Raw genomic sequence first — 20956 nt, forward strand, 5'->3', positions numbered from 1 at the left:
CTGTAGACATCACTATCAATAGCGAAAGTGTCAGAAACAGCATCAAACCAATCGTCAATTTCAACGATAGATATCAAGTGATATAATCGTGTTATTCCAAGTTTCCAACGAGCATCTCCAACAGAAGAACGAGAACATAGTCAAACAACGGTACGAGTCGTTGTGATCTATTTTTTACAACCTTGTAACCAAAAATAGAATCGTCCCCTCTAAAAATGGGTAGAAAGAAGATTGAGATTAGACCTTTGACAGTGAGTGCCAAGACTTCTCAATCCACTTCTAGAAGGACAAGTACACCTGATCGAGTAAGAGTGGATGCATAATCACTATTGTATGCATCTCAGACATCGATCATAGATCGGATGATGCTTACTTTGTGTTTGTTTGTTGTCGGGGAATATAGGATGAACGGAATAGGAATGTGACTTTTCTCAAGGTAAGTATCTCAACCTATCTCGTCTTAAGATGATATCCACAAGCATTTATCCTAAATCTCACCTGCTGATGTATGACCTCGATGATGCGATGTGATGTATCGTAGCGAAAAGCAGGATTGATGAAGAAGGCATGGGAATTATCGGTCTTGTGCGGTGCAGATGTCAACATACTCATTTTCAATGCTGCTGGTAAAGCCTATGAGTTCTCGAGTAAAGAGTTGGACGAGGAGATCGATAGATATATGGATGTGAGTGGGACTATCTCTTTGTACATACCTGATTGATATGACCTTCACCATCGTCCTGGATTACGTGTGCCAGACTCGCTGACTCGCCTATCTCTAGTACGAAGGGATGATTGAACGTCGTCGTGCGCCCGAATTCGCAGCTATGGCTTTAGCAGGTGAAGATGACGAAGACGAGGATGAAGATGAGGCACCAAGGAGAGGGTCAACTTCAAAGTCTACCGCCAATAACACGGCAGGTGCGAACGGAGCAGTACCAAGGAGTTTGAAAGGTAAAGAATCATTCAAAGCTCGTACACCCCGGTATTCAGATAAAGGTAAATCGTCCTCGTCAAGGTCTAGTAAACATAACAAGAGTAAGAGGAGGAAGGAAAGGAGTGAAAGTGAGAAAAGAAGTTTTATCGATTCGATCTTGAGTCAAAGTGAGAGTGATTCGCAAGATGATGATGATGATCAGGATGAGAGGGAGAGTGGGGATACGAGGAGAAAGAGGAAGGAGAAGGAGAAGGAAAGAAGTAGGGATAGACGTGAGAGACAGAGAACAGGTGGATATGTAAGGGATGAAAGGTATATTCAGTCTGTAAGTCTTGCTTCATCTTGGCTTGCGTACGAGAATATGCTTATTGATAGGTCATTGGTCACGTAGGACAAAAACGCCGCTGCTCTTCAATATGCCATGAGCATGCATTCGGCACATCCCCATGGACATGGGCACGGACACTCACATGGCCAACACGATTCTCGATTCTATCAACAACATAGGTATCATGATGAGCCTGGCTCAAATGCTCAACTACCAGTTGATATACCTCAATTACCCAAATTGCCCTCGGACGGTACTTCGTATAGGACATCAATGACTTCTGGATTAGGCAGTGGTAGTGGTGGACAATCAAGTTCGATCTTTTATGGTCATTCTCAACCTTCCAATTCAACTCAATATATCTCCAATTCCCTCTCTCATCAATACTTACCTTCTTCCATCGAACCCTCCGTACCCTCCCAAGGACAGTACAGCAACAAGTCCACGTCGTCGCAAGGTATGGTTAGTGTACCTGGACCAGGCGGGATCCAATGGAACGAAAATCTATTAGCGAAATATGCCGAATTTCAATTACAGCAGAATCATCAGAAACAACAGAGATTGTTATTGGAGAGACAGAGATTCCAATTACAGCAAATGGGCGTACCGGTCGATGAAAGGAGTTTGTTAGATGAGATCTTCGGTGGGAATTTATCTCAAGCGCAGGCTCAAGGACAAGGGGAATCACAAGCTTATGGATCTACTGCCGCTGGAGGAGGAATGATTTTACCTATAGAGGAGTCTACTCCGACAGGTACAGGTATAGGTACAGGTGGTTCAGCAGATTTCGTTTGGCCTTTAGCGAATAATCGATCGACAACTACGAATCATCCTGAAGATCAATTTATGCCGCATGATCAAAGTGGCAGTGCTAGTAGAAATTCCATACCGATACCTGATGAGAGTGTTCAATGGGGTGTCCAAGATGGATACACGGTAGATAGAGAAGATTTGAATTTACCTAGTCCAGTATCGAATGGCCCAGGACCCGGACCTGGAGCAGAGGGAAAGAGAAAGGCGATGATGTTTAGGGATAATGAGGAGGTCAAACGAATGAGGATATAGTCAATTGAGGGGCTTTCGTTTGTATGTTTTTCTATTTCTTACTTTTTCGGTTATGGAGTTATTGGGGTATTTGATTGTTAGCTTATATATCAAATAGATAGGTTTATAAGGTCCTTCTTTTCTTTTGGTACATCACCCATCTTGGAATTTACTTCAGTCTTTTGTCGTCTGGTTGGCATCTAGTTATGTATGAATAGAAATCCATAGGTAGAATAAACTTGTATTATGCATATATATATGGATCTGGCAAACTTTCATAGCAGTAGTACCCTCGCGCGAAACTTTGATTGATTTGCATGAATATTATACTACAACAAGGTACAATCACATATAACCAGTGATTTAGCAGCTGTAAGTTACAGAACGAATTGAAAGTGGATTAAAAAGTCAGATATAACATGGTACGTAAGGTCGTATAAAAGCATAAATTACCGTCAATTCTTGTTAATCATTCGTTTGGTTTCATAATTGGTGGAAGAATGCGAGTAAATATGTGTTGGGCTGGTTAGACGGATACAAGATGTTAGGAAAGGTGTAGACGGAATGTAGAAGGATAAAAGTTCCTGGTTGAAGTGTTCAGGGAGAGAGAAGGAACACTACATCATCTTCGTCATCTGAAGACGAATCTGAGTCTGGGTCGAATCCATGATCTGAAACTGAATCTGAAGGAGAGTTGACTCGTTTTGCTTTGATCGATATATTGGAAGATTCTTCTTTCTGCTGCGGCGAACATGTACAGTCAGTTGCAGAGATAACATTTCACTAATGATATCAGCTTACCTCTATCCTATCATATCCCACGGCATACCCGAACTCATAATCAGATCTTCCATCTTTACCTGCTGACGAAGTGGAAGTCGATACGAAGCTACCAGAGCTTCTGGCTGAATTGGAATGTGTAGTTGAAATGGATGAGACAACTTCTTCCTCATCTTCTTCCTCGTAGTCTGAATCGGACTCGGATCGACTGCCAACCGTTTTTCTCGCAGCTGGTAAGGGTAGATTATTTTTGAGACTAAGAACGGAAAAGCACTTGTCCAGTTGCTTGATCTTCCTACTACTTATGATCTTTCTTGATGTGATTGAGGGCGAAGGAGGAGAGGTAGATTGAGACAAAATGGATATTGGTATTCCCTCGATGTGGGTGATGGATCGTTTACGTTTACCCGACAGTGTCTGGGTGGATACGAGAGAAGAGAGCGTGGGGATCTACAAGATGTGTCAGCGTTACTCTTAATCATGGTGATGATTGGTGAGTATCGAGGATGCATTAGGTGGTGAGATGAGATGAGAAAGTTACGAGTTCGCCACTTACCTGGAAGTCCTTTTTTGGTGTGTGTATATCAGGATCTAATCTCTCGTCACCTTTGCTCCTATCTATCATTGCCAGGTCTTTGTTGTCTTGACTCTTATCCAAGCCATCTTGAGGACCGAAGTCACCTGTATAGGCGGGAGCTCTTGTGGTCGATACCGCAAGCTGTTCCAAACGGGTGCTTGGTTTTGCGATAGGTGCTCTGTTGAGTCTATACGAGGAGGAGTAGGTGGAAGAGGTATCTCGGGGCAGGAAAGCGTGCGTGGCTGCCGCCAGTATCGTTGTTGGTACCGAGGCTAAGGAGAAGGATGAGATCGGACGTTGATGTGGAATGTAAATATGATATTGAGGTGTCGCTTGTCTGAAAAGCTATAGTAGGTGGTGGGTAGTCGTTATGTGTGGTCGTCAATGATCGTTGAATGATGAGTGTAAGTTATGAGATAGAGAGATAGAGGGTTGAGGAAGAGAGATTAGATATGAAGTAGCTGCGAGATCAATTGAAGTACTGTTATGAAGCAAAATTCCTTTCACCTGTCAATCACTAATCACCCATCACCAGTCAATCAGTGTACAGTGTACACTTCACTGCCTCGTCAACACAGGTCAACAAATGAACACACCGGACACGTCAGCGTTAATTAACTCCATGGGCTTGGTAGTACGACTCCCATTCCCTCCCATTCTCTTGTTCATCGCCACCTCCGCGATGTTTCACATCAGATGTCAGATCAGGTAGAGTTGACTGGATCGACATGTCACGACATGCCATGTCATACTTCTGGTATCGGGTCCGTGCGTGATTGATCGGAGTTGATGATATGTGTCATCTTTTCCCGTTCTTCGTGGAGTTGTTCCGGCCTGGACCAATCAATTGACAGCCAGTTTCAATATATCTATACCATCTCTACCTTTCTACATGAAATATGACTTCAGCTAATTCTTCCACTCATTGTCAATACTGTCTGCACGAAGATACCCTTAAATGGCTCTTCCGAAGGATGCTACCATGTGAAATCAGAACATCACGTGATTTTACTTGAACTTTTTCAGAAGTGGTGCACTATCTGCACCAAGCATGTTTTTCTTTTGGTCATTAACACACCAACAAAAACCTCCATACAGACATACAGGATCTTCTTGATCAATCCACCACTTCCAATCCATTAAACCTACATCCCCTCGTGCATATTCACAATGGCCAAATCGATCCGAGCGAAGAACAAGATGGCTTCAAGAGCCAGAAAGAGGTTACAAACCCACTATGCCGTATCGGACGCCGCTAGAACACAAAGGTTGTCGGATAAGTTATTAGGGAAGGATAAGAAGGATGGAGAGGAGGAGATGAACGTGGAAGGCGAAGGTGAGCGTGAGGGTGAGGAGAACAAGGAAGGTGATGAGGAGATGAAAGGTGAGTTTGATGTTTCTATCTCTATATCTACCTTGACATCACTCTATGAATCGAGTGTTCGATCATTTGGATATATAGGTGGACACACGATTCATTCCCTGGAATGTTAGGATCATCCATCGACATTCTTGAGACTCTTTGCTGATTATCTATACTTGACCCATTTTAGAAGAGCCAAAGAAAGTCTCGACTTCAGGAAGACGAGGATCCCGACGTGAACAATGGAGATTATCAAAAGGAATGTCCGCCAAGCCCAAGAAGAGCAGAATGGGTTGTAAACCAACTAGAAGACGTTAAGTGCGGTTCATCGGTCCAGGTTGAGACTTTTTAGAATCAAATACAGATCAAACATTTCGACTACCTGTTTCACCCTTTGTCATCTATCGTCCAGTGTTAGAACCACCGAATCAAACCGTGAACACTGCGTCAATCATCTAAAACACCCAGAATACATTTCTTCCGCTTTCAATCCTTCTCTCCTGCACCAAACCACCTAGAGTCTCCTCGTTGATCCTTGTTGTATGATAGACCTTTTCCATGGATGTATATGGTGATTTGCCTGTACCGTTAAAGCTGAGTGTACGGCAAATCATGATTACCGTCTTCGTCAACAGCACGCAGACGCATCCTGCTCTTCGAAGAGTCTGAGCTGTTCAGCCAGATCCGAATATTGTTGATCTGAAATAGGGCTTGATGCCACTTGCGTGTTGGAGAAGCTTACTTGAATCCAATAATGTTTGTCTCCTTGATGATTGGTAGTGTCGTTAAGCCCACTGATGATGCTAGTAGCCTGATCTGAAGTAAGGTGGTATGAGCTCATGGTCGTCCCATCGTACTTTAGAAAGGCTGTACAAGTTTGAGCCGAAGGAGAAGTTGTTGTAGTGGAGTAATCTTGATGAGGATCAAGACGAGACATGTTGTACGGTACTGTGTTTGTTTGGGCAGAGGGATCGATTGCGAAAAGTTGAAAAAGCTGGTCGAAAATAGTCAACAACATCTTGAGTCTCGAGTCGAATCAGCTTGAAGCGGGGAGTTTCAGTCGAAGTGTTGGCATGAGTGTGTTGTTACAATAGTCTTACATCCATTCAGCTACAGAATCTGACACGGGCAGAAACAGTCACAAAGCATTGTCGTCCCATGCTTCCTCCTTTATGGGCTTACAATTCTCAGCAAAGGTTTATGGCATTTCCGATTGAGGCTCAGCTCTCCAAAGGTTATGCGCGCGGTCGACCTTACATCTTGCTTTGGTGATCATCAGATAGCTCTCTTTCCAAAGCAACCCGGTCTCTGTGGCTTCTGTCATTGTGGCATGCCACCTTTCGAGAAGAAGTCGCATCGCACGTAATCTGTCCTCAAACCTCCTCAGTGCGCACTCTTCTATAAGTGAAAATAATAAGATAGGATAGCACGTTTGTTCACAGAATGTCTGCCGGCACCTCTCTGGAAGATACAGTATCCAACGAAGAACAGCGTACAATCCGTCATCATTCGGAGATCCTTTTTACACTCAGAGCGAATAACTTCTTCTCCTTTCAGTATACTGTGTGTATGTATAGGCAATGATTCAAAGCTTATCTACATATCCGCAGCAGGGAAATAAGCATGGGTTTCCGATGGATCATGAATATCAAGTAGAGCGATGGATCTCAGCATATTCAGTTGTTCTTCTGATAAGCCTCCTTTACAGAGATACGCTGGTGATTTATCCCCATTGGTAGTCGTAGTATCAATCTCTGCCCATCCTGTTTTCAATTCCTTTTTCTCTTCAGGCGGGATGTCTTCAGAGGGACGGATCTCCACATCACTATTTTGCCACTCGAGGGCATCCCGGAATGATCGAGCGATATCTTCGCTGAGAGTATAAATGGAGATAGGAAAGCCTGCACCTGAACATATCTTGGCTCGGTACATGGTGGAACCCGCGGTGACAGACGAAAGTTTGTTGTCTCTAGTGATTGAGGATCCGACATTCCCATCACTAGTGGGAGGAGGAGGATCAGTGCTTCCCTTCTCCCTGTCGTCACCTCAAAGATCCCCTGTGAAATCCAGCTGTTGACTTGTCCAAGGGTAAGTACTCGGACTCTGGCGTATGTCGGCATTGATGTACTACAGTATCATTATAAGTCACAGTCGGTAAATCCTTCAAGGAACTCACGTATTCTTTAATATCAGGATGTCTTCGTTGTTCCTCCGTCTCCCAGCCGAATGGTCCACCTTGAGATCTATATGCTGTCCAGGGTACGGCAGAATTCCATACTGGATAATGTCCCGTGAGCTGCAAGATGTATTTTCGTTACACAAGCATATCAGCAAAGTATTTTCTTACACATTGTGCACGTAAGGCGTTCAACTGAGAAGCAGGTGGCTTGCCTCGGCTATATATTGATGATCCTTCCGCTCATCTTCTTCAGAAGGCTCCAAACCTTGTAAGTCAGTCATCGCCTTGAGTCAAACCTGTGGTAAGTCGTACTAAGCTATAACTTGATCAATTCTGTGATCGTCTAACAATTGGAAGAGATCTGTTATTTCCGAGAAGAGTCAGATCGCAAAGATCACCAGAACGATAAAGAGAAAACAGAATTGAAAAGGGAAGTACACACTAGTGGACTGTACATTATGATACTGTAGATCGATGATTGAATTTGATACTCCGAAGCATAGCGAGGCGTATCGAAAGGAAGGAGACAGAAAGACTAGAACAGCCCAATGTCGACAGAAGAAAGGATCACATCGTAATTCACTGTACTCGATTGGATTAACGTATGCCATTCTACGAATGACTGGGGTTGAGTGGAGTTTAAAACAGTATCAGACCAGCACATATACTGTACTTGTGCTGGGAATTTTTAGCTCGAATCCTGATCTATCGGACTGTTCGACTACTGGGATATTTCACACACATAGGAGTGTGAAATGATCAAATTACGTGTCATCCTATTTGGTCAATGGGTTCATAAGAACATACATCTCAGCTTTTCTCCAACTAAATACCTGTGTTTGCTATGTATTTCGATTTTTCTCGCAGCCCACCGATTTCCAGTCACGGATGGTCTCATCATATACCAGCGATTCTCTTAAACTCATGATTCTGTTCTGCCCAGTCCCTGAACGTCCACTGTTCAGGAACCAATTCTTTACTCTTCGCAACATCTCTCTTTAACAGTCTACCGATACCAATGGTCATTACAACACTGTGTCCAGTTCGTACGACGCGCGAATGAGTAGGACTCACTTTCGATAGAACAGATCCATATTGAGCCAAAGCTCTTTGTCATTTTGCGCTTTGAACTGTTCAGAGTAGAATTCTTCTTTAGTTATTCCCAAAGTATTGAATTTGACTTCTGCCACGTCGGATAAGATCGAGGCCATTTCTGAGACGGTGAGGATGTCCGAGCATGCGTAAATTTCTTGACCTATATCAGGTGTCATATCATCAGCGGGCATGGGAAGTTGAATCTCATATAGACGAAATGTTGCAAAGTAAGAGAAGATGAGGTGATTTACAGAAAATTATACGTACCAATAAACCTTTCAGGATCTTTCAAAGCTTTCAACACCCATGCACCAGTTTGCTCGACCGCGAATCCAGGGAGATAACAATCGTCAGGTACCGGTGTAGCCAATACGAGACTACCATGTTTGTCTTTGGTGATTTGACCGAATTTATTGGCGTTGGAAAAGTAGTATGAGGTAATGAGGTGAGTTGTAGGAAGGGAAGTTGTTCTGATGTATTTGGATACTATAATATCACACGTACTGGCGTAAGTCGCAGTAGAAGGAAGAGCTCGTAGGAATACTCTTCATGGCCGATACACAACGACTCACCTTGAACTTTAGAATCCAGATGAGGAATACCATCTTCACCTAAATCCTCCAATGTCGAGTACACCACATGCTTCAACCCTGCTTTAATACATTGGTCAATCGCTCCTTTAGCTTGTTTGATCTCGGTCTCCTGACCGATAGATGCATTGCATCCAGAGGCAAAGTATGGTGCCCAGACTTGAGAAAGACGTTCTCGCGTCAGCTCCATAGTTAGGTTTTCAGATTTCTAATCACAATATGAGGTGGAGAACTCACAATCAGCGTTGACGAAAGCTCCATAAGCCCCTTCAAGACATTCTGAATAAGAAGAAGGATCGTTCATATCTCCTTGAACCACCTTGACTCCCATCTTATCGAGGTCTAGAATCCTCTTCATCAGTCTGTACGTTTTTCTATGCTTGATCTAAGCAATCCAAGCGATGCACTCACCCTTGGCACTATCGCTATTTGCATTCCTCGTGATACCAACTACCTCCCATCCACCATCTTCTAAAAGGTATTTGCATACTGATCTTCCTTGATCACCTGTAGCTGTAAACACTGCAAACTTCTTCTTCTGGTCGGCATCGCCTTCTAAAGTCCCATCGTGGGCTTGTGATGAGGTGGAAGTACCGTTGACGGTTTGCATTTTGAATTCTAGTTATTTGCCTTTCTCATATAGGTTGGCTATGACAGAATGCGGGTCTTCGTAGCATCTTCCATCGCGGGCAACCTATTTATATGCAGCTGTAAGCAGTATACATGTTTCTCCGGTTATTATCGTGATGTGATGATGGTGATGACGAAGACGAGTAGACGTGTACACTGATGAATTAAGATGTACGATATCCTCCTCAGCAGCTGAGAAGGTCTCGTGATCACATCAAACTTTTTTTTTTCTCACAGTATTAAGTATACGAGTAGTATAGCATACGCCCTGCGACATACTTTTTCTCTTCTCATGAAGTAGGGTAGACCAAGAGTTGTGGAATTTCAATGATTGTATAGCTCTTTAGGCTCGTGCGAGTACGCCCGAATTCAACCAACTTGTGTTTCTTCCACTCGGTTTGATCAGCTGCACGAGGTCGAATTGGGTTCATGGGAAAATCGAATTCCGAATCGGCTAGAAACTGACACCAGTGGATTACGGCTGTTCTACAAGCAGCTAACTTCATATAATGACTCACTAAATAGAGTCTACGACCATCTTCACTTCAATGATATCGTACTTCTAACTGCTCGTACTGTTATAACTCATGCATGGTGTATACTGTACCTGTACTGTATATCTTATCTAGTCGCCCCCTCTAAATCGTAGCTCCGAGCTCCGTTGTCCGGGGTATCTCCGAGGTATGTGGGGGGTGATTACACTATCTGGTGCCTGGATGGGTAATCATCGTCACAATCAGCTCGATTCGCACTCCTCACTTGGTTGTGTAGCTGAGTGATGTATCAACTGGATTGACAATCAGTCCCGTTGATTATGACTATGGCATGGACAATGACTAATCCACGGTATAGGATGCGAAGTAGTATTGATCATCAATCGACCAACATTCCTTCGGCATGTACTCGAGTAGATCAGACAAAAACATATATAAGGCGGTTTATACGATCCCCTTTTCTTCCTCTCCCTCATCAATTCATCAGTTCATCAACTATCCAAATACCCATCTTCACTTACTAGCTCGATAACATACCCAAACAATCAAACGACTTCCAACCATGTCCAATCAAGATAAAACCATTGTCATCTTCACTGCTACCGGTGTTCAAGGAGGATCAGTCGTAGATTCCTTACTCGAAGCTGGCTACAAAGTAGTCGGTCTGACTAGAAACGTGGACGGTTCAGGTGCTAAAGGTGAGCTCGGCTTTCTTCGACCTCTCAACCCTTCAAAATATCCTGGCTGATGATTACTCTTTTTACGGTCTTTTAGCTCTCAAAGCAAAAGGTGCTGAAGTTGCCTCTGCCGATTTGGCCGATGTGAACAGCTACAAGGAGACACTTAAAGGCGCTTATGGTGTATTTATCAATGCTGACTGTGAGTTACCATTTCCGTCCTTCTTCTATATCATTCTGAGCTTGTCTACCAAATCTGCCAAGATCTGAGCTGACGACATGTTATGTACTATAGTCTGGAACATCTATGCTGCTCAGAACTACAATGTCGAAGCTACCGCCAAAGAAGAGACTAGACAAGCTGTAGAAGCTATGAGGGCTGCCAAGGAAGCTGGTGTCAAACACGTCGTTTACTCCAGTTTGGACGATAATACTCAATGTCCTCATTGGCAATCTAAGGCTGATGGTGAGTTCTGCTCGTGCTCGCCTACGTTCCATACTTTCCACTTGCGTCATGATTGGGCAGTACTGATCTATGACTACCTTCCTAGCCTCCAAGTGGGCTTATGCCAATGGTGTCCCCTTGACCAACCTCATCATTACCGCTTACTTCGAGAACATCTCCTCATTCAAATTGGTCCAAGGGCCTAAAGAAGACGGCTCATACACTTTCGTCTTACCTATGCTTGATGATACTAAGCATTACGGTTTCTCAGCCGTCCAGGCTGGTTTATGGGTCAAGGAAGCTTTCAATAACCCTGATAAATGGATTGGTACGTGGCCTTCCTATTCTATCCGTTTCATCGAAGGTACAAAACGGAAAGAGCAGGATACTTACTTGCTTCTTGCGATCCTGTAGGTAAAGACCTCTACGCAGTCTCAGGCGAAGAAACTATCTCAGAGATCGCTCAGATCCTCTCTGAGATTAGTGGCAAGAAAGTCGATACCCTCCACCTCACCACGGAGGCATTCAATAGCGAGGGTATGAAGAAACAATTAGGTGAGGAGATGTGGAAGAATTGGGATTTGTTCGTTAACAAGTGAGTATAACCTCTCGGACCGGATATCAAGAGAGGACTTGCTGACTGGAATTTGAATGACCGGTAGACGAATCACGAGAGATGTGAAAGCTTCCATGGCTCTCGCTCCTGGAGCTTGGGATTTCAAAACTTGGGCTAAGAATGATAAAACTATCAGAGAGATCTTGCAATTCTAAGTCTTTCCTGGATAACCGCAACTATTTATTGATGGCTAGTGTCGTATGAAAAATAAGAAAAAGGAAACATGTCTATTTGTAATATCTATTTGAAGAGTGACATGCAACGTTTGTAAGATATGTCCCCCTTTCCAGATTGATACCCCAACCAGTGTAGGGAGATCTCTCCACCATTACAATGACAAAGTCAGTCCATTCCTTTGTCAGTGGACGTGATGAACATGCAGTATTGACATCGACTTATCGTACCCAGGTTCCAGCGGAAAGAGATGCATAGAAACTAGAAGTATGATCCGATCAGAGTCATGCGATGGATAATGGATCTGGTGGCAATGCATTGTGCGCGTGTGTAAGTGATTTACGACTCCTGTGTGTTCCCCGTATCCCCGGATGGCTCTCCCTGCTTTCTTATCTATTCAGCTATTGATGTGCTGATGTACTGATGTACGAATGCTTGTCTCACCGCTAGACCGATACACATCTAAGATACATACAACATCCAAGCTAGATCCTTGCACAGACACAGACACAGCCTTGCCCTTCCAATCGGAACGCATCCATATCAACATTGCCTTCTGAATTGAAGAGATCTTACCCCACTATACTAATTGAGACGACTATGTACTGACAAAGGGTATATATGCGCATGATAGCCCATCAAAATACCTTTCTTTCATTCCACTCACCAACTTTAAGCCATAAGCGTTACAAGTAATATTGCAAGTTAAAAATTACAATGACAGTTATCAAATCCCATCCTTTACCTCAGCATCCAGAACAATCACCATTTCTCACGCAAGAATATCAAGATGTGATGGAAAAGCTGAAAGAAAAAGCTGAAGGAGATCAACCTGTGAGTCAACTTATGACATTCAGATCTATCGTAAGAGATGCTTGAGCTGACGAGATATACCGTACCCAATTTCTGTTCACAGGTGAAGTGGCAAGAACAATGGCAGTGGGAAATGTCAAATGTCCATCTTTTCTTAATCCAGATGATCGAGCGGGCTTACCTTGTAAGTCAGACTTCATCGTCCAGGCTCTGTGTGATATTCTAATACAGCTACTAATCTGAGCTCCGCAAAGTACGCTCCGTATGCCATTGAAACCAACGATCTATCGAATTTCTTAGGCTACGCCGAAATCAGTTTCTTTCAAGTTTATAGCCATCATTCTGGAGAAGGTATGTATCGAAGTCCACTCCTTTCTTTCCTTTTCACTCCTGATGCGATGACTAATTGCTCGACCATATCCTGTAGAGGAATACATCTTTCCGACATTCGCGAAATATTCTAAGAACGATATATGGAGTAGGAACGTCTCGGAGCATCATACTTTCGATCAAGCATTGGATGCAACTTGGTTATACATTCGATCATGTCAAGAGAAATTACCTGTGGCCAATGGTAACTCTACAAGAGTAAAATCACCTGTACCTTCCCCTCCGACCGACCTGATCAAATCGATTGATCTCAAGTCTTTTCCGAACTTGGACTTCAATGAACCATTTGATGTAGCGGGATTTAGGAAACACATTGAATCGTTCATTGTACCCTTGGTGGAACATCTAGGAAGTGAAATTGATACGCTCACACCGGAATTGATGGATAATGTTGGACCTGAAGGTGATAAGGACGTAAGAAAATGGTTGGATAGTCACTTGAAAGCGTATGATCCAGCTTGGTTCCTCTGTTCGGCTTTTGGTGAGTCCATTTCTTACATCTCCCGTATTGTGAGTACAAATGATAGATTATATGCTTATCCTGTGGTAGCCTCAGTACCGATTAGTCTCTGTAAACAGATGATTCAATTGCCTTTCTTGGTCAGAAGGATACTCGTACCTGTGAGTATTCCTCTTGTAATGTGAAAGAGTGAGGCTGAAGCCAATTGACGATGTTCACCTTCCTCATTCAGTTCCTCCTTGCACCGAAGTATAGAGGATACTGGCTTTACGCACCTTACCCTGAGGTAAGACCTTTCTTCTTATCGCCCGATAGGAAGTGATCATGAATAGAAACACAAACTGATTATGGCACTTGGTCTGTGGCAGAACCTTACCTTCAAGGGAACAGCTTGAAAGATTTTCCATTCAATCGAATGAGCTACTTATTTTCGACTTATAAAGACCGTTTCATGGCATTGAGACATGTATAAAAGTCCATTGGGAACTTTCACTCAAAGGGCATACTGTAGCGCCATCACACCATATCTTGATGTCGTTACTGACATCTTCGCATGAGTTGTGGCTGATAAACTAAATATGCATTCTATCATCTATCTATTATACGGATATAATTACTAAAACATTTAGATCGATTGCTGGTTTACTTGTCGATACCGGAATCACCACAACATGAGAAGAATCCTTTCTTCTTGGGTTTCTGCTCTTGCGTCTTAGCCGCTGGAGTAGCTGCTGGTGCAGATGCAGTCTTTTCGGCAGATGCTTGAGCGGGAGCAGAAGTGGATGTTGCTTTATCGGTAGGTTTGTTGGTCACTTTCTCGACGGCGTCTCCATTGGAAGTCGACTCGGGTACGGATTTGGCAGCGTCAGTAGTGGTGGTAGTAGCAGGAGCCGAAGTAGCGCTATTGGCAAGAGGTTGCAAAGTGAGTAAACTTTCTAATCTCGTTGAACGGAACTTTTATACCTGAACTTACGCTTGCTTCCCTTTGACAAAGGTTCCTACGAAAGTGGCGAAGTACTATTCCAGAGATGATATATATCAACATTATTGTTCTCGTCACAAGTGCTAGGACCTGACACTCACCTTGCCTTGGTACTCTGCGACCGCGAGATCGTTGGCAGTAGGTTTCAAGCTGCCGTCAGCACCCGCCACAGTCGACGCTCCGTATGGCGAACCACCTTGGACTGAGTCAACTGCTCCGACTGCTGGGTTGGAGTAAGCTGGCGACAGAAAAGTATGTTAGCGCCAGATCTCTTCTGAAGTGACAGGTAAGGAAGGGACCAGATCCTCACCGATCGGTACATATGCCACTGATCATGGTTTGAAACATTTAGTCAATAATTGATCCCTTTGATGACACTCGAGCATTGACGACTTACTACCGTCTGATATCGTCAAAGAGGGTAGTCAGTAAAGAGCTGTGTGCATAGAGCAGTAGTAACTACTTACGATGAGCGAAGAAAGGGAAAGAGGTGGTATAGGTTGACTGCGATAGGATTTCCAGTCTCAGTAAGTGTCCGTGGCGCATTTGTTACGTCGTGCTGATTCGCTCACCTCATGACCACTATGTTGACCTGCGACAGAAGTGAACATAGTGACGAATTTTCCTACCAGAGCACCGGTAGCCCATAATTGACCAGTTTGATCGAAGAAATTATCGACTTGAGAAGGGAGTCGACCGTATCTACGATGTTCATCAAATCAGTCTGAAATGCGTATGTATTGAGCTTTGTCAATCATGGAGACGACTAAGACTCACCTCGTAGGAGCACCTAATATCAGGCCATCGACCTCCTTGAGATCCTCCGGTGTGATAGCTGGGTACTTAGCTTGAAGGGATGTGTTGGCGTACATCTTGGTGAGTACCTCTTGAGGAAGAGTCTCCTTACTACATAAGAGGATGGCATACAATTGCCATGTCAGGATTATGACCTTTTGACATTTGATGTTTTAGGGTAAAAGCCCAGAGGCCACGACACACTCACATCACATAAGGTTTGACGATCGCTCCGGTTGATTCGACTCCTTTTATCACCTCTGTAGCGAGAGCATCGATGTGACCGTAGGTCGAGTAGAAAGCTACAGCGATAATTGGTTTGGTGGACCTAAAGGTAGAAAGGAATGGTCAGTAATCGATCATTGTGACTCTCGCCTGATATGGCTAAGTGAGTCGAATCGACATAGGATATGAAGCCGGGGGGATAGATACGAACATGTTGGTTCTTGGTTAACGCAGAATGAGTTGAAGATGGGATATGTACAGTTAAGACAGTGATCAAGGTAATGACTAAGATAAAACAATGCGATAGATGGTATTTAGGGATTTTGTAAGTCTAGGTATATTTGATAATATACTACTCACCTCAACGTTGACTCTCTATGTTGTCTAGTGTACTACACTGGATGTTCGAAAATAACTTTCTGGAAACCGCTCCCAAATGAGGATGATTGCTTACGAATATTTGGTTCCGTACCTTAGCGTCACTTGCTTTGTTTTCAAGTTTTGATCCGGAATTACCGGTTTCGGATCATTTTTCGCAGATCACTATAAGTCAGACGCGTCTTTCCGACGGTATTGGGATTTATCTTTATGATTTTTCAGCCATCCTCCGTTGGAATCGCGACTGCCGCTTTCAATCTTGGAGGTGTTTCTAGAAAATCAACGAGACCCATTAGGTAAGCCTGGGGTCCTCTTATGTGTCATAAGATATATAAAGAACTTGATTATCCCAATCTAGAGTGACTCTTCATATTTTCCCCATATACATACATACACCTTTTAACTACTCCCTTGAATTAAACTCAACCAAAACAAAACAAAGCAAAATGTGAGTATCCGTTACAGGTTAGATTCCCTATCATCATGCTAATGGTGTCGGCGACAGGTCCACCCAACCCATCATTGCCGTTGTCTTCTACTCCACTTACGGACACATCGGTGCCCTCGCTGAGAAGGTCATCGAAGGTGCTAAATCAACTGGTGCCATCGTCAAGCCATACTTCATGTAAGCCGAGCCGATCTCATCTACAACGAATGAACTCTTGCTGATATAACGAGTTTAGCGAGGAGACCCTTCCTAAGGAAGTTCTTGAGAAGATGTACGCTGGTGGTTCATTGAACCCCAAATACCCTCTTGCTACCCCTGAGGCCCTCAAGGAAGCTGATGGTATCATCATTGGTGCTCCTACTCGGTAAGTCATATAAATCCGAACGATATAAGACAACAGTGACTGATTGGAAAACTGCAGATACGGTCGAGTACCTGCTCAGGTCTCAGCTTTGTTCGATCGAACTGGTGGTTTATGGGCCACAGGTGGATTAGTCGGTAAATTTGTGAGTTGTCGATCTCAATAGATTCTTCTTTGTTTGATATGCAATGCTGACAGTCTGACAATCGTTCTATTGTAGGTATCTATGTTCACCTCTACTGCCGGTCAACACTCAGGACACGAAACCACCATCACCACCACTTTCCCTTTCTTCGCTCACCACGGTTTGGTCTACGTGCCTATCGGTTACTCTAACCCTCTCGTCGGCGAGATCGGCTCCGTTCAAGGTGGTTCACCATACGGTGCTTCCACTGTTGCTGCCGCCGATGGTCACTTGCAACCTACTGAAAACGACTTGGCTGTTGCCGAACACCAAGGAAAGGTGAGTTGAGCAGTGTCCCACGTATACACTGCTGAGCGATTATCACGCTGATCAAATCTGATGTACGTAGTACTTCTCAAACTTTGTTGCTACTTTCGTTAAAGGTAAGACCGTCGCCTAAGGTGATAGATGGGGATTAGATAGATACCGAAATTCATTTGGTAGATAGATGTATATTTTTGTACCAAAAATGGAATAACATAAGGATAATAGTTCATCATGCTATAGAATGCAAGGATGCCATGTTGTCAGATGTAAGACAAAATGGTATCGCTGTGCTGTGCAATTGGGAGCACAACGGACAATGAGATGACTTGACATTAAGAAGAAGGTAGTTGTGCAGGTGGAGGGGAAGTGAGAGTGAGATGGCATGATGCGAAGTGACGTACTATTTGTGGGATGATCATCGAGACAATCCACGGTTCAGCGTATGAGTATCGTAACTGCACATTCTTCATCTGTCACTTGCTTTGCGATATCATTGACGTTCATTGCCATTGACATGAACTTACGATCACTCTTATCGATCCCTCTAACAATCTCTACAATACTCACCAATCGATTATCATCCATCGTATCTGTACCCAACTCTTTATACTCGGCTGTAGGCGTTAGAACAGCTACTACCATGGTACTTGATCCAACTAAACTCAACGGTATGTCCCAGTCCTCATCCCATTAGTGATATCCATCCATCCAATCGTGTGTCCTTGAATAAGCTGATCAGAAGCGAATCTAACTCGCGATTAGTACTTCATGCACCTCTGCAACCTCATACGAAAGAAGGTGACTCGACTCATCCAACGGGATTTCAGAGAGATGGATATTGTTGGGGTAACGAGCAGGATCCGGGAAATCATTTTATCGGTGGGGTCGTAACGAAAGAGTTTCTGGAGTATAGTAAAGCTCAAGGTGAGTATCTTGTATTATACACACATGACTCAAACAATCATCAACTCATTTCGTTCAGATTCATCTGCATCGCTTGAAACTGATGGGATTAACCTCGTAAATCAGGAAATGACTTGATCACTCGACAACCTGGGTTTCCGGGGTTGAAAGATGGTTGTAGATGGTGTCTGTGTGTTAATCGGTAAGTGATTTCTGATTTTTATTGAGGATGATTCCTCTGACCTGATCCCGCGATCGCTTGTCAGATGGAAAGAGGCAGTGATGGCTTCTGAGAATTTAGGTGAAAGAGTTGTCCCACGGTAAGTCAAGTCTCAGTGACATTCAGAAACCTGCTTCGAAGATGCGCAGAGTGCTGATTTGGACATGTATACACTTTCAACAGTGTTGATTTGTCGTCCACCGCTTTAAACGCTCTGAAGAAAGTTAGTATTGAAGATTTGAAGAAATACGAGTACAAACCATGAAATAATAAGAACATATTCATATTGTAGCACTACTTGTTTGATCAAGTCATGTATTGATACCATCTATGACGCTCACTGAACAATGCTGAAACTAGGATCTCATGAGAAACTCATGTTAACAGTTAACGTATACATACACATATGACATACTTTTATCACAGTACATAATCCTAACATCCTTCCGGGCCCAACCCCCTTTTCACGGATCCTACCAAATACTCATCCCCTGAGCCTGACCTAGTGCTAACAACTTACTTAACATAGCCACCTGTTCTTCGGTAACTCCACCATACCCAGCAGTCTCCACCATCTTCTTGATGACTCCCATGAGCTGTTGGGGTGTATCGACATGTAACTCGTTCATGGCTTGTTTCATCACCTTCTCTTGATCTTCTTCATCTCTAGGTGGGATCGGTACATCTTCGATTGGCAGGAAAAGATCTTCTTCAACATCTTCTGCAATGGTACTTATCGGTGTTTCTGCACTTTGATCTTTTGATGACTTTCTCTTCCCCTTTTTACCGCTGCTTTTCGTCTTCGTACCGGTATTGGCAAAAGGAGAATTGACATCATCATCTTCATCTGAAAATTCACCTTCCGAATCTGAACCATCGTCACCGTCTTTCCTAGGGGACGAAGGAGGAATGAAATCCAGATCATCCGCGTCATTGTCGTTATCATCTATCGTAAATAGATCATGGAAAGGTAGATCTACTCCCACTTCTTCACCTGGAGAGACGGAGTCGATAGTCATAGGTGTATCTTCAGTGATGGGGAAGGAGGTGTTGGGCATATCGATCGGTGTAGGTATATCATTGGGTAATTCTAATCCTGCACCAAGTATCACCTTTTTCAAAGCTTCGACTCTACATTCAAACACTTTCATCAGCACATCTCGCTCAGCAGGGGTAGGGATGGTAACTCACTCCTGCTCCAATCTCCTACAATGAGCTTGTAGATTTTCGAAAGCTTGATCCCTATCTTTGAGTTTATCCGTTATATTACCGAAAAACTCTTTCTTCTTCTTCCTCGATTCTTGAGCTACAAAGACAGGTATGAATCAACATTGGTCTTATCACGTAATGAGGTATGATATCTCAACTCACCAGCCACCCTATTTCTAGCCCTTCTCCTAGCTAATAATTCCTCCCTTGGCATATTCTTCCTACCACCTTTACCTGTTGGAGGTAATGGCCATTCAGGCAAGTGTTCTCCATTCTCTCCATCCAATTTCGATAAATCATCACCCTTATATCTCTTCCCGTTCCCTGCTCCAGTCGATTCAAAGCTCTCATCTCCCGTGCCATTCCCCTCCAAGACCGAGGCACTTCTCTTCCTATTGCTGTTCGCACTGATGGGTTTCCCATTTGGTAGACCGTGACCTAGAGATCTCTGGGATTGACCGAATGACGATGATGATGACGGATCGGTCGAGGCTACAGCTTGAGCAAGGGTATTGGCTTCTAGGCCTGTCCAATTCGGTAAACCACCTAATAAACCATCATTCCTCCAAAACCTTGAGCTATTACCTGTTGTATCGTTGGTGTTGTTGTTATTATTGACTGCTTGGAATAGAGCATCGTAATTTGCTGAATCTGATATAGAGCTAGCACTTTGATTGGGATCGTTGATAGAAGAGACGTTTTCTAAAGCATCTTTGATAGCTTGCAGTTGATTTTGCTGATCGTTCTGAAGAGCAGTCGAAGATGAAGAAGAAGGTTGCTGTTGCTGTTGATTTTGATTTATCAGGTGTTGAAATGGATTGATAGGTGGGGGATGTACAGGTGGTCTTGAGATTCTACCTGATCTAGTTTGTTGTGCGGGTGTATCAGGAATATTCGAACCAGATAGTAATTGGGCGTATAAGGAAACTTGACGATGTTGTTTCTTTGCATTGTATTCTGCGATCAACTGGACAACAGCTGGATTCGATAAGAATACTGACATGGCATCTGCTACGTCTGTTGCAGTCTCGTTCTATATATAAGCAGGTAGAATCAGCTACCATGGTCCCGAACCTCGACTAGATATCCGTTGAGCAAGGATACGCACCTGCAAAGCAGGATCTATCATATCCATCGACACATTCCTGTTTCCTGCTCTCTTCTTCCCTTGTCCTGCGACTGACGAAGCTGCCGCTACCAATGCATCTAGACCACCCATCGTAGGATCGGTATTCTTCCCCATTTCACTGTGATTTCGGCTTGACGCTGTTGCCCTTGTCTAGTGGATGTACTGATAGACAATCGAGATGGGCAGTCGGATGTAGAGGTGATGTTGTTGTTTTTGTTGTTGTTAATGGTAAAAGTGATGACGCAGATCAACGATGATGTGGA

The 20956-nt window shown here is 43.6% G+C and overlaps 12 protein-coding genes across 12 annotated transcripts; 6 read left to right on the forward strand and 6 right to left on the reverse strand.

Annotated features, from left to right (window-relative positions):
- Window positions 1-215: 215 nt before the first annotated feature.
- On the forward strand, window positions 216-2330 carry L199_008052 (uncharacterized protein; the record flags this gene model as incomplete). The annotated part of the gene is made up of 5 exons (XM_064893737.1): window positions 216-251; window positions 404-436; window positions 542-685; window positions 783-1262; window positions 1329-2330. The coding sequence occupies 5 exons, from the start codon at window positions 216-218 to the stop codon at window positions 2328-2330; spliced, it is 1695 nt and encodes a 564-aa protein (XP_064749809.1).
- A 576-nt stretch (window positions 2331-2906) lies between these two features.
- L199_008053 (uncharacterized protein) lies at window positions 2907-4290 on the reverse strand (the record flags this gene model as incomplete). Its single annotated transcript, XM_064893738.1, has 4 exons — window positions 2907-3050; window positions 3111-3539; window positions 3646-3938; window positions 4263-4290. 4 exons carry the CDS (start codon window positions 4288-4290, stop codon window positions 2907-2909), a joined length of 894 nt encoding a protein of 297 aa, XP_064749810.1.
- A 546-nt stretch (window positions 4291-4836) lies between these two features.
- L199_008054 (uncharacterized protein) lies at window positions 4837-5347 on the forward strand (the record flags this gene model as incomplete). The annotated part of the gene is made up of 2 exons (XM_064893739.1): window positions 4837-5050; window positions 5220-5347. The coding sequence occupies 2 exons, from the start codon at window positions 4837-4839 to the stop codon at window positions 5345-5347; spliced, it is 342 nt and encodes a 113-aa protein (XP_064749811.1).
- Window positions 5348-6625: 1278 nt separating this feature from the next.
- L199_008055 (uncharacterized protein) lies at window positions 6626-6961 on the reverse strand (the record flags this gene model as incomplete). The annotated part of the gene is made up of 1 exon (XM_064893740.1): window positions 6626-6961. One exon carries the CDS (start codon window positions 6959-6961, stop codon window positions 6626-6628), a length of 336 nt encoding a protein of 111 aa, XP_064749812.1.
- A 114-nt stretch (window positions 6962-7075) lies between these two features.
- L199_008056 (uncharacterized protein) lies at window positions 7076-7489 on the reverse strand (the record flags this gene model as incomplete). The annotated part of the gene is made up of 3 exons (XM_064893741.1): window positions 7076-7156; window positions 7206-7325; window positions 7421-7489. 3 exons carry the CDS (start codon window positions 7487-7489, stop codon window positions 7076-7078), a joined length of 270 nt encoding a protein of 89 aa, XP_064749813.1.
- A 616-nt stretch (window positions 7490-8105) lies between these two features.
- Window positions 8106-9503, reverse strand: L199_008057 (uncharacterized protein; the record flags this gene model as incomplete). The annotated part of the gene is made up of 6 exons (XM_064893742.1): window positions 8106-8214; window positions 8283-8463; window positions 8571-8789; window positions 8876-9052; window positions 9131-9235; window positions 9305-9503. The coding sequence occupies 6 exons, from the start codon at window positions 9501-9503 to the stop codon at window positions 8106-8108; spliced, it is 990 nt and encodes a 329-aa protein (XP_064749814.1).
- Window positions 9504-10579: 1076 nt separating this feature from the next.
- Window positions 10580-11910, forward strand: L199_008058 (uncharacterized protein; the record flags this gene model as incomplete). Its single annotated transcript, XM_064893743.1, has 6 exons — window positions 10580-10715; window positions 10792-10896; window positions 10990-11160; window positions 11246-11467; window positions 11554-11734; window positions 11802-11910. 6 exons carry the CDS (start codon window positions 10580-10582, stop codon window positions 11908-11910), a joined length of 924 nt encoding a protein of 307 aa, XP_064749815.1.
- Window positions 11911-12646: 736 nt separating this feature from the next.
- Window positions 12647-13987, forward strand: L199_008059 (uncharacterized protein; the record flags this gene model as incomplete). The annotated part of the gene is made up of 7 exons (XM_064893744.1): window positions 12647-12763; window positions 12846-12926; window positions 12997-13093; window positions 13170-13613; window positions 13683-13753; window positions 13825-13878; window positions 13961-13987. 7 exons carry the CDS (start codon window positions 12647-12649, stop codon window positions 13985-13987), a joined length of 891 nt encoding a protein of 296 aa, XP_064749816.1.
- A 247-nt stretch (window positions 13988-14234) lies between these two features.
- On the reverse strand, window positions 14235-15807 carry L199_008060 (uncharacterized protein; the record flags this gene model as incomplete). Its single annotated transcript, XM_064893745.1, has 9 exons — window positions 14235-14493; window positions 14566-14609; window positions 14676-14812; window positions 14885-14902; window positions 15042-15078; window positions 15147-15276; window positions 15352-15480; window positions 15578-15697; window positions 15773-15807. 9 exons carry the CDS (start codon window positions 15805-15807, stop codon window positions 14235-14237), a joined length of 909 nt encoding a protein of 302 aa, XP_064749817.1.
- A 375-nt stretch (window positions 15808-16182) lies between these two features.
- L199_008061 (NAD(P)H:quinone oxidoreductase, type IV) lies at window positions 16183-17365 on the forward strand (the record flags this gene model as incomplete). Its single annotated transcript, XM_064893746.1, has 6 exons — window positions 16183-16268; window positions 16478-16597; window positions 16656-16784; window positions 16842-16926; window positions 17002-17244; window positions 17315-17365. The coding sequence occupies 6 exons, from the start codon at window positions 16183-16185 to the stop codon at window positions 17363-17365; spliced, it is 714 nt and encodes a 237-aa protein (XP_064749818.1).
- Window positions 17366-17746: 381 nt separating this feature from the next.
- Window positions 17747-18620, forward strand: L199_008062 (uncharacterized protein; the record flags this gene model as incomplete). Its single annotated transcript, XM_064893747.1, has 5 exons — window positions 17747-17900; window positions 17995-18156; window positions 18262-18337; window positions 18402-18455; window positions 18539-18620. The coding sequence occupies 5 exons, from the start codon at window positions 17747-17749 to the stop codon at window positions 18618-18620; spliced, it is 528 nt and encodes a 175-aa protein (XP_064749819.1).
- A 208-nt stretch (window positions 18621-18828) lies between these two features.
- L199_008063 (uncharacterized protein) lies at window positions 18829-20807 on the reverse strand (the record flags this gene model as incomplete). Its single annotated transcript, XM_064893748.1, has 5 exons — window positions 18829-19486; window positions 19547-19661; window positions 19727-20348; window positions 20403-20597; window positions 20673-20807. 5 exons carry the CDS (start codon window positions 20805-20807, stop codon window positions 18829-18831), a joined length of 1725 nt encoding a protein of 574 aa, XP_064749820.1.
- Window positions 20808-20956: the final 149 nt, after the last annotated feature.

This window comes from Kwoniella botswanensis, chromosome 3 (assembly GCF_036426115.1).
Source record: "Kwoniella botswanensis chromosome 3, complete sequence".
Lineage (NCBI taxonomy): Eukaryota > Fungi > Basidiomycota > Tremellomycetes > Tremellales > Cryptococcaceae > Kwoniella > Kwoniella botswanensis.